The sequence below is a fragment of the Marmota marmota genome, unplaced genomic scaffold (genome assembly GCF_001458135.2).
Source record: "Marmota marmota marmota unplaced genomic scaffold, marMar, whole genome shotgun sequence".
Taxonomy (NCBI): Eukaryota; Metazoa; Chordata; class Mammalia; order Rodentia; family Sciuridae; genus Marmota; species Marmota marmota.
The window spans coordinates 3885642-3901930 of record NW_025999869.1 but is presented as its reverse complement, the minus strand read 5'-3'; the positions used below and the strand labels follow the sequence as shown (position 1 = coordinate 3901930).

General features: G+C 56.4%; 1 protein-coding gene across 1 annotated transcript in view; it reads left to right on the top strand.

The window, feature by feature from the left end:
• Fgf18 (fibroblast growth factor 18) overlaps window positions 1-16085 on the top strand; it is an 18266-nt gene extending 2181 nt beyond the window's left edge. The window contains exons 3-4 of the mRNA XM_015492553.2: window positions 10024-10130; window positions 15466-16085. Of these exons, the coding sequence (XP_015348039.1) occupies window positions 10024-10130; window positions 15466-15732 (374 nt within the window). The 3' untranslated portion in view covers window positions 15733-16085. The remainder of the gene's footprint in view (window positions 1-10023; window positions 10131-15465) is intronic.
• Window positions 16086-16289: the final 204 nt, after the last annotated feature.

The following is a 16289-nucleotide window of genomic DNA, read 5'->3' as shown; positions in this document are numbered from 1 at the left end:
GGGCAGGGTCCCGAGTGCTGGCCTGCCACTCTGGCCTTTCTGGGATGGTGCCCCCCTCCCGTCCCCGCCCCGCAACCCTGCCCATTGCGGTCAGGACATGACAATAAGACAAATAATTTCTTGGACCCTTTATCTTGGACACCATTTATTTTCCCCAAGCCCCAGGGCAGGCCTGACCCCGTGGTAGGGCCTTAGTGTGGCAGCTGCGGCGGCACTGGGGGCTGGGCCGGGCCAGGCTGGGCAGGGCCGCTGCTGGGCTCTTGCTGCTGGGGCCAGCTGCCTGCTCTCGGCCCCCCACTCCTCACTGGCTCCTGGCCCCCCTTTCCCCTCTCCTGGCCTGGTTCTGGCCCCCTTCTCCTCTTTGTTTCTGTCCATCTCTGTCCCTCCCTCTGTCCACAGCTTCTCTGCCCCCATCTCCTGGGCCCTCTGATGGCCGCCTTTCTGGGCCCCTCTGCAGATGCCTGGCTTTGCTGGGCAGACCCAGGTGGTGGTTTTCCCTGGGATCTTCTGTCCAGTTGCTGCCAGGAAGGGGCAGCTGGCTGGCCAGGCAGGAGGAGGTGCCCTCCCGGGGAGCCCCTGGAGCTCTTGCTGGCCCCTCCAGCCTGGAAGAGTACAGGGGGCCAGACTGGCCTGAACCATCTGTCCACACCCTGGAAAAGGAGGTAGGAGCTGGGGAGGGAGAGGAGCCCAGAAGTGACTGGCCTGTCACTCTGAAGCCACCTGTCCCCCCACTTCCTTTGCCTGACTGGGAGCTCAGGTGGCCTTGCCTGCTGTGTGACCTCAGACAAGCTCTCGGCCTTCTCTGGGTCTTTTCTGTTCTGTACACTAGGAGGCTGGGCCTAGAGTGGCGCTTCTTTAATGTTAACAAGCCTGTGAATCACCTAGGGGTCCTGACAAATGCCCTTGTCCCCTGTGGGGGTCTGCAGTGGGCCTGGGCTCCTGCATTCCTCGTGCGCACTCAGGCGGGGCCACGGAGCCCATCTCCGAGTTGCGCACCTTGTACACTCTTCCCCCGCCACAGACTCTTGAACTTAGTCCTCGTCGCTTAAGGACTGTATTTATGGATCCTCTAGGCCCCCAACACCCAGGGCGACAGGGGCCTGGCGGGCTGCTGCTGTTCCACTTAAAAGTCCCATTAGAAACGCAGATGAGGCCAAGGGACCCCATCTGTGAGCCCTGGGAGAGGAAGTGAGACAATGGACCAACCGGGGTTTCCAATCTAGATGATCAATACAAATATTATTGGAAGGGTGATTTATGTAGCCTGGGCAGGAAGCTGGGCCTGCTCTGTGGGGCTGCAGTCGGGGCCCCGCCTTGCCTGGGGGAGGGGTGGCCTGGGGCCCAGCGCTGTTCGGGAACCTGCTCCCTCTTCTCAGGACCGGGCGCAGCTGGGGACTGTGATGCCCACTGAGCCAGCATCGCAGCACTGTATAACATGCTGCTCGGAATTCCAGCCCACGCCAAGTCCAGACGGAGTCCCTCTGAACGCCTGGGGTCAGGAGTCCTCATAGACACCAGGGGCTCAGGCCGAGAAGCTGGCACCCCGGGCCCTGCCAGCACGCCAGGCGCTGGTCCCCCTGCCCAGCTCATTCAGGGCTTTGCAGCTGCGGTGGTCCTCTGGGAGACCTCCCAGTGACACTGCAGCTGCCACACTAGGGCCCTTGGTGTTCTGTAAGAGGGTCTCCCTGTGGTCCCCTGAAGCTTTCCCAGCACTCTGGTGGCCGGGGGTGGCCTATTCCAGATACAGGGTGCTTTCGTAGATTTGCTCTGGAGGGGACACAGCTGGCCAGAGGGCTGGCGGCCGAGGAGGAGTGTGCTGGCAGGCAGGGGCCTTCTTGTCCTTGGTCCTGGCCACCTCTGTCCTGCAGGCGGGCACTGCCTTAAAAACAGCAGGACACCTGGTTCCCGCTGCAGGTCCATTACTGGGCAAGAGTCTCTGGCTCTGGACTCGGTTTCTTCCTCTGCCAAATGGGGATCAGAGGTCCCTGTTCTACCTGTTTCTGAGGTAGACGGGCCGAGCCAAGGATGTCCAGCTGTGGGAAGTGGGCGGCCGAGTGGTGGGGCTGGACTCTTAGCAGAGAGGCCCAGGGCCCCCCACAGGGTGTGGTCAGAGCCCCCGCCATGGAGGGGACTGTGGAGGCCCACCTGGTCTTGCAGGCCTCAGGATTGGTCACTCCTGCCTGATTTCACTTACACAAAGGCCTTCTCTATTTGAAGATAAATAAAAAAGTTTGAAAACCCCATTCTGCGGTCGGCCAGCCTCCCGGCCAAGAGTGCCCAGAGCAGCTCCGGGCAGACCAGCAGGGCCAGGAGTGCTGGTCGAGGGCGGGATGCCCGGGTTGTGCGGGCTCGCGGTCCGAGGGCATTTGAACGTGGGCTCCTCCACCCAGGCGGTGCAGACCGTGGGCCCAGTCGGCCTCCCTGTCCAGTTGTCTCCTCCACAGAATGGGGGTCACTGAAATGAGAGCGAGCCTCAGGCCTGCAGGCTAGGCGAGGACTAAGGGAGACCTAGTAACCACCTGGATGCAGGGGCAGTTGGGGAGGAGGGTTCCCCCCTGCGGGAAGGGGGCTTCCTCTCCCGTCTGGGAGGCTCTGGTATGTGGGGTGCAGGTGGATGAGGCCTCGTCACGTGGTTCTGAGGGCAGGTTTCAGGACAGAGCAGTAAGGGGGCCCCGGGGTGGGGCATCTTGTGGGGCTTTTTGCTGAAATGGTCGGGGGGGCCCTTCTGTCCCTGTGTCCCTGTGCTGGTACTTGCTGGAGGGCTAGGTGTGGGATGACTGGTGTGGCTGGGGCTGCAGGGACCCCGGCTCTGAGTCCAACCCCCAGGCCATCCTCCACCCCCCAGTCCAAACGTCACTCCCCCCCTGGTGCAGGGGCACTCATGTCACTTAGACTAAAGGCTCTTGAGTCTTCCCGAAGGCCTGCGCTGGCCCAGCCCCCGAGACTGCCCCCATCACCACTGGGCCCCCATGCCTTGTCCCTGGCTCCTCGAGCCATGTCCCCCTGGCCTGAGGACCCTGTCCCCAGAGTTCTTGTGACTGCGCCTCCCTTCACGTGGTTTTCCTCCTGGTTCGATGGCTGCCTTAAGGCCCCTTGGCTCTTTGGTACTTGGCTCTTGGTCCGGCAGGTGCTTCTGCTCGGTCCCACAGACCCTGTGCCCTGAGCCTGTCACCGAGGTGCTCAGTATGCATCTGAGCAAGTGGATGCGGGGTCCTGGTGCGCCTGGGAGTGTGGCGGGGTCGCTGTCACTGGGGCACTGGGCCGTGTTTGGCACAGTGCTGCGCGGTGGTGTGTGTGGCAGGTCACGGCCCCTCCTTCCTCCTCTGGCCTTGGACAGGGCCTTGGGGATGCGGAGACCCACAGACCTGCTTCCCCTCTGAGCTCTTCTGGCTGGGGTGGGGGTGGGCTTCCTCTCAGGCTTAGTCTCCTGCCCTCTGGGCTCCTGTCACATGACCTCTGGCCCAGTGGGAAGTGGTCCCCTGTCTTGTCCACTCTGCAGTTGCCGTGGTATCTAGAGCGACAGCGAGGGTTAAATGCAGCTTCTGATCAGCTCTATTGATTTTCTTCCCCTCTTCCCTTCTGGTGAACCTACGTGGCCTGCGAACGCCCTCCAGGGACTTCAGAAGGGGAACTGGAGGACAGGCCTCAGTGGGCGTGTGTGTGTGTGTGTGTGGGGGGGACAGGGACAGGGAGAGGAGATGGGGGGGCGTCTCTAGGGAGGAGACCCTCCTCCCCTCCTGGCCTCCTGTCTGTCCACCTGGCCCACCTTCAGAGAGCAGCAGGGAGGGCTGACCCAGTGTGACCTCCCGGCGCCTCTGGGGCCAAGGGCATTCTTCGCTGGAGGACGATGCCGGGCACTGGGCCAGCAGCTCGGTCAGCACTAGAACTGTCACTGCGGGTGGCTGCAGCACCCTGTGCGCCCCGTGTGGCCCGAGCCCCCATAGTCCTGGGGAGCCTGCCCACGGTCTGGCCATGTTCTCTGTGGCTCTTCTCTGGGCCCCGGCTCCTGTGTCTCTGGCTGGCTCCGTCCCTCCCTAGGTCTCCGGCTGCCTCTTGGCATCTTTCACTTCTGTCCCCACTTTTGAGGCCAGAGTGTTCAGAGGAAGGCCCAGCACCTGTCCAGCAGTCCACCTGGACATCTGAGCCCCTCCTCTCTCCTGTGTCACTGCAGGCCTGCGCTGCATCTGCCCTCAGGCTCCTGTCCCTGGGCCTGAGTCTCTGGCTCTGGGCTGCTCTGTCTGTCCCCAAGGAGCCCTGCTGTGTGTCTTTGGGCAGGTGACACAGCTGCTCAGTTCACGCCCCATTTCTGCACCTGTGAGCAGGTCACAGCCCCGCCTCAGGTTGTGCTGAGGCTCCTGGGAGGGAGTGGGGCTCTGTGTCCTTTCCCGGCACCTTCCTGCACCCAACGTGGCTGGGCCATCCCTGGAGGTGCCTGCCCAGTGGGCTCTCCTTTTGGGGGAGCTGTGGCAGGGGTTCCCCATCTTGACTCCTCCTTGGGTCTGTGCAGCGCCTTCGTCCCTTCTCCAGAGGGAAGGTTCCCTGGCTGGCTGGTTGTCATCTAGTTCTGTCCTGGGTGCCTTTCAGGGTCACCCTAGGGATCCCTCCTTCCTCAAAGTCACTTGGAAGTGGAGGTGGGAGGGATGGGCCTCTGTTTCTTGCTCTGATGCCCGGGAGAAGTCCCCACCTCCACTCAGTCCTCCCAGGAGAGGACGTGGGGGAGGGGGAGAGGGAGACCCAAACTTCAGGCAGCCTGCCTAGGTGTGACTCTTAGCTCCCTCACTGTGTGGCCCTGGGGACAGTCTTCCTGCCTGTGCAGTAGGGATGAGGACCAGAGTTCTAACCTCACAAGACTTTGTAAAATTTTTTTTGGTACCAGGGATTGAACTCAGGGGCACTCGACCACTGAGCCCCATCCCCAGCCCTTTTTGGTATTTTGTTTAGAGACAGGGTCTCACTGAGCTGCTTAGCACCTCGCTAAGTTGCTGAGGCTGGCTTTGAACTTGTGGTCCTCCTGCCTCAGCCTCCTAAGCCCCGTTGGGGGCAGGCAGGGGAGGTTTACAGGTGTGTGCCACCGTGCCCAGCCCTCACAGGACTCTTGTTGGGAGTACTGACATAGCACATGGAAGGTAGTTTGCAGAGTGCCTGCTCCTCAGAAGCTCTCCATAAATGTGAGTTACTGATACGATCTAGCCAGACAAAGCTAAAGGGGTCTTATAGGTCACCTTGTCCTGGTTCAGAGGGACAGGGTTTCTTCTTTTGGGTTTTATCTTTGCTACTGAGGCTGGGGATGAGTGAGTGGGAGCCCAGCATTCTAGCAAGTGGCCTGACACCAGGAACCTCAGCAGGAAGGAGCAGAGTGGTCAAGGGCATTGACTGAAGTCAGAGGCCAAGTCCACACCCTCCTCCTGCGTCACAGCTGAGTGCCCTTGGGCATTTTCCTTCACCTCCCTGAATCTCTGTTTTAGCTTCTGGGTTTTGCTACTGCAGATTGAGCCCAGGGACACTTTACCACTGAGCTCTATCTTCGGCCCTTTTTATTCTTAATTTTTAAAAATTTATATATATTTTTAATTGTAGATGGACACAATACCTTTATTTTGTTTATTTATTTTTATGTGGTGCCGAGGATGGAACCCAGCGCTTCACAGGTGCGAGGCAAGCACTCTACTGCTGAGCCACACCCCAGCCCCCTTTTTATTCTTAATTTTGACATAGGGTCTTGCTAAATTGCGTAGGGCTCACCAAATTGCTGAGGCTAGACTTGAACTTGAGATCCTCCTGCCTCAGCCTCCTGACTTGCTGGGATCACAGGCGTGTACCACGCACCCAGCTCTCCTTACTTCTCAGTGTTGGTCATACCTATATGGCGAGCTGTTCATGTACCTGTTAGAACTTACTTATTGGTCATTTCCCATGAGCCAGGCCTGGAATAGAGGCTGGATGTCACAGAGATAATAAGCAGATAGATCCTTGTCCCCATCGAACTCACCTTCTTGTAAGTGGGAACAGACAATAAAAGGGTAACGAATTGTGTTAGCTTTCCGTCACTGTACCAACACACCTGAGAGAATCAACTTTAAAAGAGGAAAGGTTTATTTTGGTTCAGTTTTGGAGGTTTGGCCCATTGTCAGTCGGCTCATTGCTTTTGGGCCTTGGTGAGGCAGCATGTCCCAGCAGGAGTGCGTGGCCTGGGAGGCCCTTACCTCAGGGTCACCTGGAAGCAAAAACAGAAGCAAGAGGGGTGTAGGCTCCAATTTTCCCTCCAAGGACATACTCCCAGTGACCCCTACTTCCTCCCACAAGGCCCCACCTCTTAACAGGTTCTGCCACTTCCCAACAGTGCCATGGGCTGGGGACCGAGCCTTTCTTCCTGGGGCCTTTGGGGGGACCCTTATTCAAACTTTAACACAGGATGGTGTAGGAGGTTGAGGCAGGCTGGACTTGGGGAGGTGGTGCCAACATTACACAGCCTGATCAAGGAAGGCCTCTCTGAGGAGGTGACATCTGAGTGGCCNTTCATGTCCTGTCACACAGTTTTCAGGGAAGTCCTGAAAAACTTATGATACCAACTAACATCAGTTTTTGTTTCTTTTGATAATCTCCAACATTTCTACTTGGTGAAATATAAATCTTAATACCTCCTTGCTATTGTTTAACTGCTTGTTTACCTGTTATCTACATAGTAAGTTCATAAAATTTAAGTTCAAAGAATATGTGGCATATTTGTTTTGTTCTATTGTAGATAGCCTGGCATTTAGCTGTCACATTTAAGCTTATTAAAGTTATTGGAATTTAATATTGTGTAATACTATCTTTTCCACCATGCGGCCTGCGCATTGGTTTCATTAATGAGGTTCTTGGCATAAAAGTTAGCTAGCAGAGATCGAAATAAAACACACAGACTCAGTTACCTTTTTCTATGACCAGGTCCGAGACAGCTCCCCTCTCTGGCTCCAACCTCGAACCACCCGTAGGGCAGCAAGGATTACTCAGGGCTAGCAGGAGAGAGAGAGAGAGCACGCCAGGGAGTAGCCTTTTATTGGGGAACAAGAAATTCAGGGGAGAATTCCATCCAATGAAGGTTGAGGGGGGACCACACTCCAAGGTCAGGGTCAGTGATTGGGCCCCGAGGTCAGTGGTCAGTCACACCCCCACATGGACGGGTTCTCTCATCAGGAGAGGGCCGGGAAAGTTCCTACACAGCCAGAAGCCTCAGACCCAAACAGGGAGTTGCCCAGTCACGCTTGAGGATGGCTCTCCACAATCTTTAAAATGTAGATTCAGAAAAAAAAATGAGATAGTGCATGCTCTCCCTTTGTTTTGATTTTCAAACATTAAATAGAACCAAATGATTGAACAGGAATCAGTGATCACAACAATTGCTTCACCAGCTCTGAGATGATTTCATTTTCCTTGAACACATTGTAGCATTTTTTAAATGTTTTAGACAGAATAAACAGATAATTACAAGAATATTTGTGAAAAGTAAAAAAGAAAAAAAAGGGATATACCATTCTAACTTTCTAAAATATTTATTGCTTCAAATATGTATTTTAAAAGCTTGAGCTCAGAGAATATTATCCATATTCTTAAGGGAGTGTCATGAATACAAGATAATGTGAGTTCACCTGTATTAAAAATAAGCTTAAATATCCTCACCTGTAAATTTACATGCTAATTCTTTTTAAAATTATTTTCTCATTGTTACTATTTTAACTCTTTATTACAAAGGTTGAATTTTTTTTTTTTTACTTTTCTGTCTCAAGTATTGTTGATACAGACTTTCACAGAGGCAGTTCTCAAAGAGGACAGTGATTATGAAAGAAAACCAAAATATTTCTGTGTTTCCATATCAAAGATTGACCATTGAGTAGACATATAATTTGATTACCCCAGTATTACAATTATGAAATTGTACAAGTGTGGTAGAAAATGTTGAAGAAAATGTGTTTAAGCTTGTTGTATGTTTTTAAAATATAAAGAAAAATATGCTAAAGCTTAGTTCATGCTCTAAAAGTTACATTATTTCCAAAACAAGCATTCATAGACAGCTTTTTACTTCCTTTACATTCACTTTTTGTATTAGCCATGCTGTTGAATGCACAAACCAATACTTAAATGCCTTTTTTAAATTGATATTTTTCACCATCTGATAAATTATTTTAAAACATAGTTGCATTGTCCAATAGTAGCTGTGTCCTTCCCTCACTAGTTCTACTTCTTAGTCAAATCTGGAAGCATTACCAGTTTGGGGTATGTTTTTTTTTTTTTTTTTTTTATAGGAAAACAGCTTGGTTTTTTTTCAGTTTTTAGGAAACTTAAACCCCAGTTGCTGCCGCCCCTCCCATCCTCGGAGAGCGGAGCTGTCGTGTCCTACAGTCCTCGCGGGTGGGTCCATTTTCTAGGTGCGGAGACTGAGGCCCGTGGGTCCTTGTGCATGCGCCTCCCCTCCCTGCGCTCCAGCGCCTGCACCCCGATACCTCCGCTGCCCGGTGGAAGCCCCCGGGTTGTCCTGGTCCCCAAGCCCTCACCACTGCGAGGCCAGAGCGTGGTGAGGGGACAGAGGAAGCCACCCTGGGAGTGGATCTCTGGCCGGGGACAGGGCCTGGATCAGGGGCAGCGGGGTGGCCGGGCCTCCCCAGCTCAGTGGGTTCAGGTTGCTGACTCAGTGTCCCCTGGGGGGCGGTGGAGAAGTCGGCCTCCCGTCCCCAGAGTGCTTGGATTCCTGTTAGATCTTTAAATTTTATGTAAATTCCTTTCCCCCCTTGGAAAGGGGGTGGTGGTGTTTAATTAGCAGCGGTGTCAAAGGCGGGCTGAATTAATTACTGGAAATCCCGAGCTCCACCTGGTTTCAATTTGCACAACAGGGTACCGGGGGCTATATTTGTGATTTTTTTTTTTTTATTAAAATCATACCTAGAGTATTTTAGGGGCACTGAGGTACACATTTTGTGGCTCCAAGGATACTGTACTCAGGAATTTGGGGCTGTGATGTTTGTTATGGAGAAGCAAGTCCCTTGTCACTGGAATTAAACTTTTGTGGGTGAGGGAGGGGCAGGTGCTGGGAAGCAGAAGGTCAGGGAAGGCAGAGAGAGAATTACCACAGCCAAAGAAAGCAGCTGTGGGAGGGGAAGTGCTGCTGGGGGAACCAGACATGGGGGTTCGCAGCCAGAGAGCAAAGGGAGCTCAGAGAGGTTGTATGACCTACTCAAGTCACACAGCACCCTGTTGGGGAAAAGTGTGGACTGGCAGAGGGAGGGGAAGGGTCTGGACAGAGCATGTCTATTGGAGGGACAGTCACCCTTTAGTTTCTTGAGCTCCCATTCAGTCAGGGGTTTAGAGGCTCCACACTGGTTACCCAGAGGGAGGCCTTGTGGAACACGGTGGTCTAGCATGGTGTGTCCGACCCTGGAGGAGGAGGAACTGGGTCCTGATTGGGACTTCTGGCCCTTGGGAGATAGTTAGTTATCCTGTAGCTTTGGTGCCCAACAGGAGGGAAGTGGAACATCTTGAATCCCTTTCCCTGGGCATGTGCCTCCTCCCAGTGTCTTGCTGCATCGAGGGCAGAGATGTTGGGGCACCTGCAGGGGTTCCGGTGTCTGCCTGGGGGAAGAGCCTCCAACTGACTTGTGTGCGCTCGTGAGTCGGCCTGCTCCCTGCATCCAGAGACCGAGGCTTCTCAGGGGTGCCGCTGTCCGACCTGCGGCAGGGAGGGGAGTGGGGGGACTGGAGAACTGGGGTGATGGGGAGGAGGGAACATTGGTGTCTAGCCACGGGGCAGAACGGCAGCAGGAGCCCTCTGGGTCCCACATAGGAGCAGAGAGGCCGGAAGGTGGGACAGATGCCCCCAGCGTCCTTCTCTGGGCCCTGGGGGCAGGGTGCTTTCATGGGACCTGACAGAGGCCTGTCTCCTGCCTGATTTGGGGGGACAGAGGGACCAGGGATAGAGTCAGGGACCAGGTTGCTGAGCCTTTAGGACTAGACTTTAAAAAACCTGTCTTGTTCTCCTTCTGCCCTTCCAAGCCCAGCTCCTAGTGGAGACGGACACCTTCGGTAGCCAAGTGCGGATCAAGGGCAAGGAGACGGAGTTCTACCTGTGCATGAACCGCAAAGGCAAGCTCGTGGGGAAGGTGAGTGGTGGCCTGCGTTCCTGGACCTGGGGGCTGGGCCGGTGGGGTCCTGCCAGCCCCATGTGGAAGGCCGAAGGGGGTATGCCTGCGCGGGCCCTGTTCCCACGGGCACCTCCTCCTGCCCTTCTCTGTGCCAATACCTGCAGCCAGCCAGGCGCGGTCGGTGGCTGGACTCTGGTCACAGGCAGGGCCCTGGTCTCTCCTGGCGGGCGGGAGACCTGGCTTGCTCAGCCCTGAGAGAAGTCTAAGGGGCTCTGTGGCCTCCTTCCTACGTGTCCCTGACGTCTGCGAAGAGGGACGGCAGCCCAAGGGCTGTGGCTGCAGCGATCATTTTAACAATCGCCAGGGGTTTAGAGCGCCGCCCAGCAGCGGCCTCCGGAAGCCGGCCGCCTCGTCAGCGCCGGGCCTCACGGTTCTAGCATTTCAGGAAGATTTTATTACTTTGGAACTGGCAAGAGAGCCGCATGTAACAAATTAGGGCCGGGTTGGGGCGCGGGTGGGGTGGACCCAGGGCTGGGGGCGTGAGCTGCTTCTCTGTGTTCCTCCTCTCTTGCTTGCTTGCAAAGGTCACCCTCTGCTACCCCTGGGGGTTAAGTGGAAGGTGCCTCTGGGGTAGCTCTGTGAAGTCAGGTTCTGTCTCCTCTCTATAGGGACTCTCCTCACCCTCCTCCTTGGGACAAAGCCCTGGGGATTATCTTTGCTCATGGGGCCTTGTTGGGGTAAAGGGAGCTGCCCTCTTGTGAAGGCAGGTTTGATTTCCTGAATCCCCAGCTCTTATCCCCGCCCCATACTCATACTGGCCAGGGAGGTGCAGGGAATTGTCACATGCTGGTACCGGCTTCCTTTAACTGAGCACCTACTTTCTTCCAGGCATTGAGCAAAAATGCTTCCAAATAATCCCAGAGATTGGTACCAGCACCATCCCTATTTCACAGGTGGGAAAGCAGAGGCTTGGCCACATCCAGGGGCACTTGTCCCAGATCCCACACTTGAACTAGGCGGGATTCAATGCCTAGTTTGGAAGGAGATTCCAGCTGCACTGCACGTACCAGCCCAAGCAGCTCAGAGAACAAAATAATAGTAACCCAGAGCGGCGGGGATGGAGGAGTGGTTTTAATTAGTGATTCACTCAGCCAGCGCGAGGCGGGCCGGCGAGGGGGTCGGGGCAGGGGCCGGGCGGCGGGCNCCCAGGCCCAACCTGCTTTGAGTTTGAGGCTCGTTTTTCTCTTTTGCTCCCCAAAGAAGGGACTGGCGGCACCTCCCGTGCCCGGTGCCCACCAAGCCGCCTCGCCCGGTTGTTCCCGGCATCCTGACCCCAGGAGGGCCATCTTGGGGTCAGAGGAGAGGCTGTCCCTGGGCCATCCCGCCGCCCTCCGCCCCTGGGCTGGCCTCTGAGTCACCGCTTCCACAGGAGCCGGCTCTGATTTCCTGCCCCCTGGCCCTCTCTCCCGTCATTAATATTGGTGACGGTTCAGCTGGCGGGCTGTGGGCAGGAGGAGGCCGCCGGGCCCCCTGCCGCTCCCTCCTCTGCCCTGGGGCCCCAGCCCCAGCTCCTTTCTTCAGTGCTGACCCGGCCCAGGGTGCCCTGTCCACCTGTCCCACTCCCTGGCTGGCCAGGCCCGCCCCCTCTGGCCCCTGAGGCTGGGATCGAGCCCCTTGGGCTGCTGTCCGGGCCACGCCCTCCTGGCTGCCAGGCCCAGGTCCTGGGATTCCCCTCCTTGATGGCTGGGGTGTGTCCTTCCTTCCCTGCCACCGCCTGGTTCTGGCCCCACACCTTGCCAGAAATGGCTGCTACGGCCGCCTCCCGGTGTGGGTTCCCAGGCTCCTCGGCTGCCCAGGCTTGTTCTGCCCACGCTTAGAGTCCAACGCCCTCCACCTCCGGCCCAGAGCACACCGCCAGGCCCCAGAGTCTGCCCTGGCCGGTGGCCTTCCTTCTGGCTCAGCCTTCAACTACCTCTAGCCATCCCTGGCCCTTGGTCAGTCTCCCCCAGAGTCCTCCCCCTACCCTTCCCTGCCCCTTTGCTCACCTGGGCTGTCACCGCCTGTCCTGGGTCTGTTTCCCCACCAGCCTGGGAGCTCCTGAGGGTCAATTCGGGATCCACCTGCCCACGTTCAGCAGAGGGGTTCCAGGAGCAGCAGAGAAGTAGGAAAGGTTCTTGCTTTCTGAGGTCGACCCTGCCTCCAGCCAGAATGGCCTCTGTGGGAACCCAGGGTCAGACGGCTCCCCTGGCCCTGAGGCTCAGCACCCTCCTTGTGAAGCAAGGATGTGGGACTCCATAAAGTTGATCCTTTCCCCCTCGCAGCCAGGTCACCAAGCTACTCCTTTAGCTTGGGGACCCCTGGCCTCGGCTCCTGTGCAGTGGCCCAACAGGGCAGCTTCCTGACCCTGGTGCTGACCGTGGGCATCGCTGGCCAGAGCCTGCATGCAGTCACCCCTCTGCTGCCTGTGTCAGTGGTGCCCAAGCCCTACCCATGAGCCCCTGCGTGCTCAGGCCACTTCTCTGAAGCCACATCCACCTGTCCCAGGACGGCATTTCCTCTCACTCCAGAGTGGTTTTCAGAGTCTAGCAATATGACCATTGAGGGGTCCTCTTGGGGCAGCAAAGAGCTTCAGACCCTTTTAGGGTAGGGGGCTCCCTGTCCATCAGCATACCTTTAAGACCACTTTGGTTGTAAGTAACTGAAACTCAACTCAAAATGCTTCAAGCAGAAAGAGTTTTTTGGCTTACATAGCTAAAAGAGTCTACGGGTCTGGTTTTACGTAAGGCTTGATCCAGGGACCAGATGATGTTATCAGGATTTAGTCTTCAGATCAAATAGAAGGACTCAGAATCCAGTGTGGAAAGAAGGTCGGAGGTGGGAGTCGGGGGAGGGGATCGAATTCTACTGTGTCACTGAGGTGCTGGGAGGGGCTGTTGACTTCCTCTCAATATGGACGCTCTGCTGCCTGAGCCAACTGAATCCGTGCTTCTGGGGCTGGGGCCTGCATGTGTTTCAGTCCGAGCAGGGGATCAGCAGGCCACATCTGCTGTCAGGAGCAGAGGCGAGGGTCAGGCTCAGGTGTGGCCAGCTGCTGGTCCTTACCCACTCCTGCCTGTGCTCCTGGTGGGGCACTGGCATCACCAGAGAGAGACCTCCCAGCTGTTCCTAAGCGGCCCCCAGTGCTCTGGGGGGAGCCCAGCCTGTGGCCTCTGAGCTCTGGTGCTGTGTTCTAGCGCCTTGAACAGCCGTCTATGGGCTGATGGCGGCTCTGTGGGTTTGGGGCAGGGTTTGGTGGGCAGTGTCTGCTCTTCCCTGTCCTGTCTGCCCGTGGACTTCTCTGGAATAGACAGGAGAAGTGAGCAAGTCCAGCTCTGCAGGCCCCATGACCTTGGGCAAGCCCCTTTGTCCAAGGCGAGCTCTGTTTCCTCCCTTGGGCAGAGGGTGGACCTCGCCTGTTAAGAGGAAGAAGTGACACCTGGACGTGGCCATGTCTGACCTGTGGTCAGCGACACATAGATGCTGAAGGAATGCGTAGGGAGACTAGCGGGGCCAGTAAGGGTCTCCAGCCCTCCTCTTGCTCTTCCTCCCTAATCAATGTGTCCCCCAGGAGGGACATTCTAGGATATCGCTGGGCACTGGTCAAGCATCCGGGAGGTGGAGTCTGTTTTCTTTAGATTTGTTTGTGTCACCCCCACCGTACAGTGAGGCTCTCAGACATCTACCTGTAGATGCCATGGCCGTCCCTGGCTTGGGCTAAGGAGGAGGCGGAGACGCTGGATGGTCTGGGGCGAAGGCGCCCAGGGGGTTCAGAAGAGGAGTAGAGAGCCTCGTAAAGGAACCAGGGAGGAGGGGAGGAGGCCTGGGAGCTGAAGGGCTCTGGCCGGGAGCTTCCCAGAGGAGGCGGGCACACAGCTGACCCCTGAAGGGTGAAAGTGCTCCAGGCAGGGTCCTTGGGTGGGGCAGGCAGCATGGCGAAGCCTTTGTCCCCTTTGCTCTGATTGTTTCTGAAGACCAGTTGAAGAACCTGAACTCAGGTTAGACAGGCAGCTTCCAGAATTTTCCTTGGGAGACCAGAGCCCGGGCACCACTCCCCTCGCCTGCCTTTGCATTTCCTGGCTTGCCTCCCAACGTTCCCTCACTGGTCCCACTCTCACTGTCCCCTGGGTCCCAAGGGTGTCTCCAGGCCTGCGCCTGTCCACTCTGCGGTCTCCCGAGAGGGCTTTCTCCCGCCTTCCCTTTCTGCAAGTTCAGCGCGTCTGCAGGGCCCTGCCTGCCCTCCGCTCAGAGGTGAACGTTCCTGGGAGCTGCAGCCCGTTTCCCACTTCAGACAAAAGGCTGGAGCCTGCACCTCGGTCGGCACACAGCCAGACCTCTGGCTTCCAAGTTGGCTGGGCGGCCATCCGGAACGAGGAGTGGGCCCGGCCTGAATGTGGAGACGTTGGTTGGAAACTCGAGGGCTGCTGACCCAGGCCTTCCCATGTGTTTCCGCACTCGTCCCCACCGAGCCAACTGGCTGGCTCCGGGAGGTGACACGAAGCCCTGCCAACCCCACTCTCTGTCCAGGCGCATCCAGGCCAGTCCTGAGAAGCCCCCTGTTCTTTAATATTAACCTGAGCATGTCCCTCCTGTGGCTCAGGCTTGCTTAGAAGCAGCGTTCCTCAGTGATGGTCCCACTTGACGGTGAGGAATCTGAGGTGGGGAGAGTGCAGGTGGCCAGACACGAGTTCCCCTCTGGGTGGCACGATGGCCGCTTCTGTTTCAGCCTTATGGATTCCTCAAGTTTAAATAGGCCTCTGTTTTTCGAGGTCACTTATGCAAAGGTCTGAAGCCACCCTGTGAATGGATGACCCGGGTCAGGTGGCCACTGTGAGCCAGTCACGGAGGCCACTTGTCACACTGGCTCCTCTGAGCTCTGTCCCTCACTCCTGCGCTCCCCTCTGTCACCTCCTCCGGTCAGAGACTCTGCAGGGCCAAACTTTGGTCAGGCTGCTGAGGCTTTTCCTGGGTCCACTGTGTAATGCAGTTCTGCCCTTGACACTTGGTCACTCTCCATATTTGACAGCTCCACCTCCCACCAGGTGATGTCTGGTCGCACTGGCCTGCTTTCAACAGAGACCCCATTAGGTTGCTGCCACTAGAATCCCCCTGACCCCTGACATTTCCTCTTAGTCATCTCCATCCTCTGTACCCACTGTGCTCCTCAGCTGTGAACTCTGGCTTGCCTGTGCTGTGTTGGGAGTTGAGCCCTGTCTCTCTTCCTTGCTGCAAAATCCCATCGCCACAGCCCCTGGACTGTGGTCCACAAGGACCATTGGATCGTTTTTCTTTAACACTCTTCCTCTCTCTCCTGCAGCCTGATGGCACCAGCAAGGAGTGTGTGTTCATCGAGAAGGTGCTGGAGAACAACTACACGGCTCTGATGTCTGCCAAGTACTCTGGCTGGTATGTGGGCTTCACAAAGAAGGGGCGGCCTCGCAAGGGCCCCAAGACCCGGGAGAACCAGCAGGATGTGCACTTCATGAAGCGCTACCCCAAGGGGCAGGCAGAGCTGCAGAAGCCCTTCAAGTACACGACGGTGACCAAGCGGTCTCGGAGGATCCGCCCCACACACCCTGGCTAGGCCGAGGCCCGAGGCCCCCCGGACCCACTCACACTCCCCGAGAACGGCATCAGAGGAATATTTTTACACGAAAAATAAGGAAGAAGCTCTATTTTTGTACATTTGTGTTTAAAAGAAGACAAAAAAAAAAAAAAAAAAAAAAAACTGAACCAAAACTCTTGGGGGGAGGGGCGATGGGATTTTACTGTTGACTTGAAACCCCGGTGACAAGACTCACGCAGAGGACTGCTGTCAGCCCACGGGTGCCTGCCCCTCTCGCTGCAGGAGTGCAGCTCTAACTTGTCCCCAGAGGACTCAACGAGGGAGCCGACACTCCGAGAAACCAAAGTTCTTTTTCCCAAAGGTTCTGAAAGCAAAGAAAGAAGGAAAAGAATAAAGAAAAAAAAAAAGAGAAAGTAGGGCCCCTTCCCACAACGTCCCCATGTCCCCAGCCCAGCCCTGCCCAGACTCAACAAAAATCGCTCTCTGGTTTGCAGTCAGTTATTTATTGTCTGCTGTCCCGAGACACCGCGCAGGGGAGGCGCCCAGCGCTCCGCGCCCGACTCCGACGACAGACG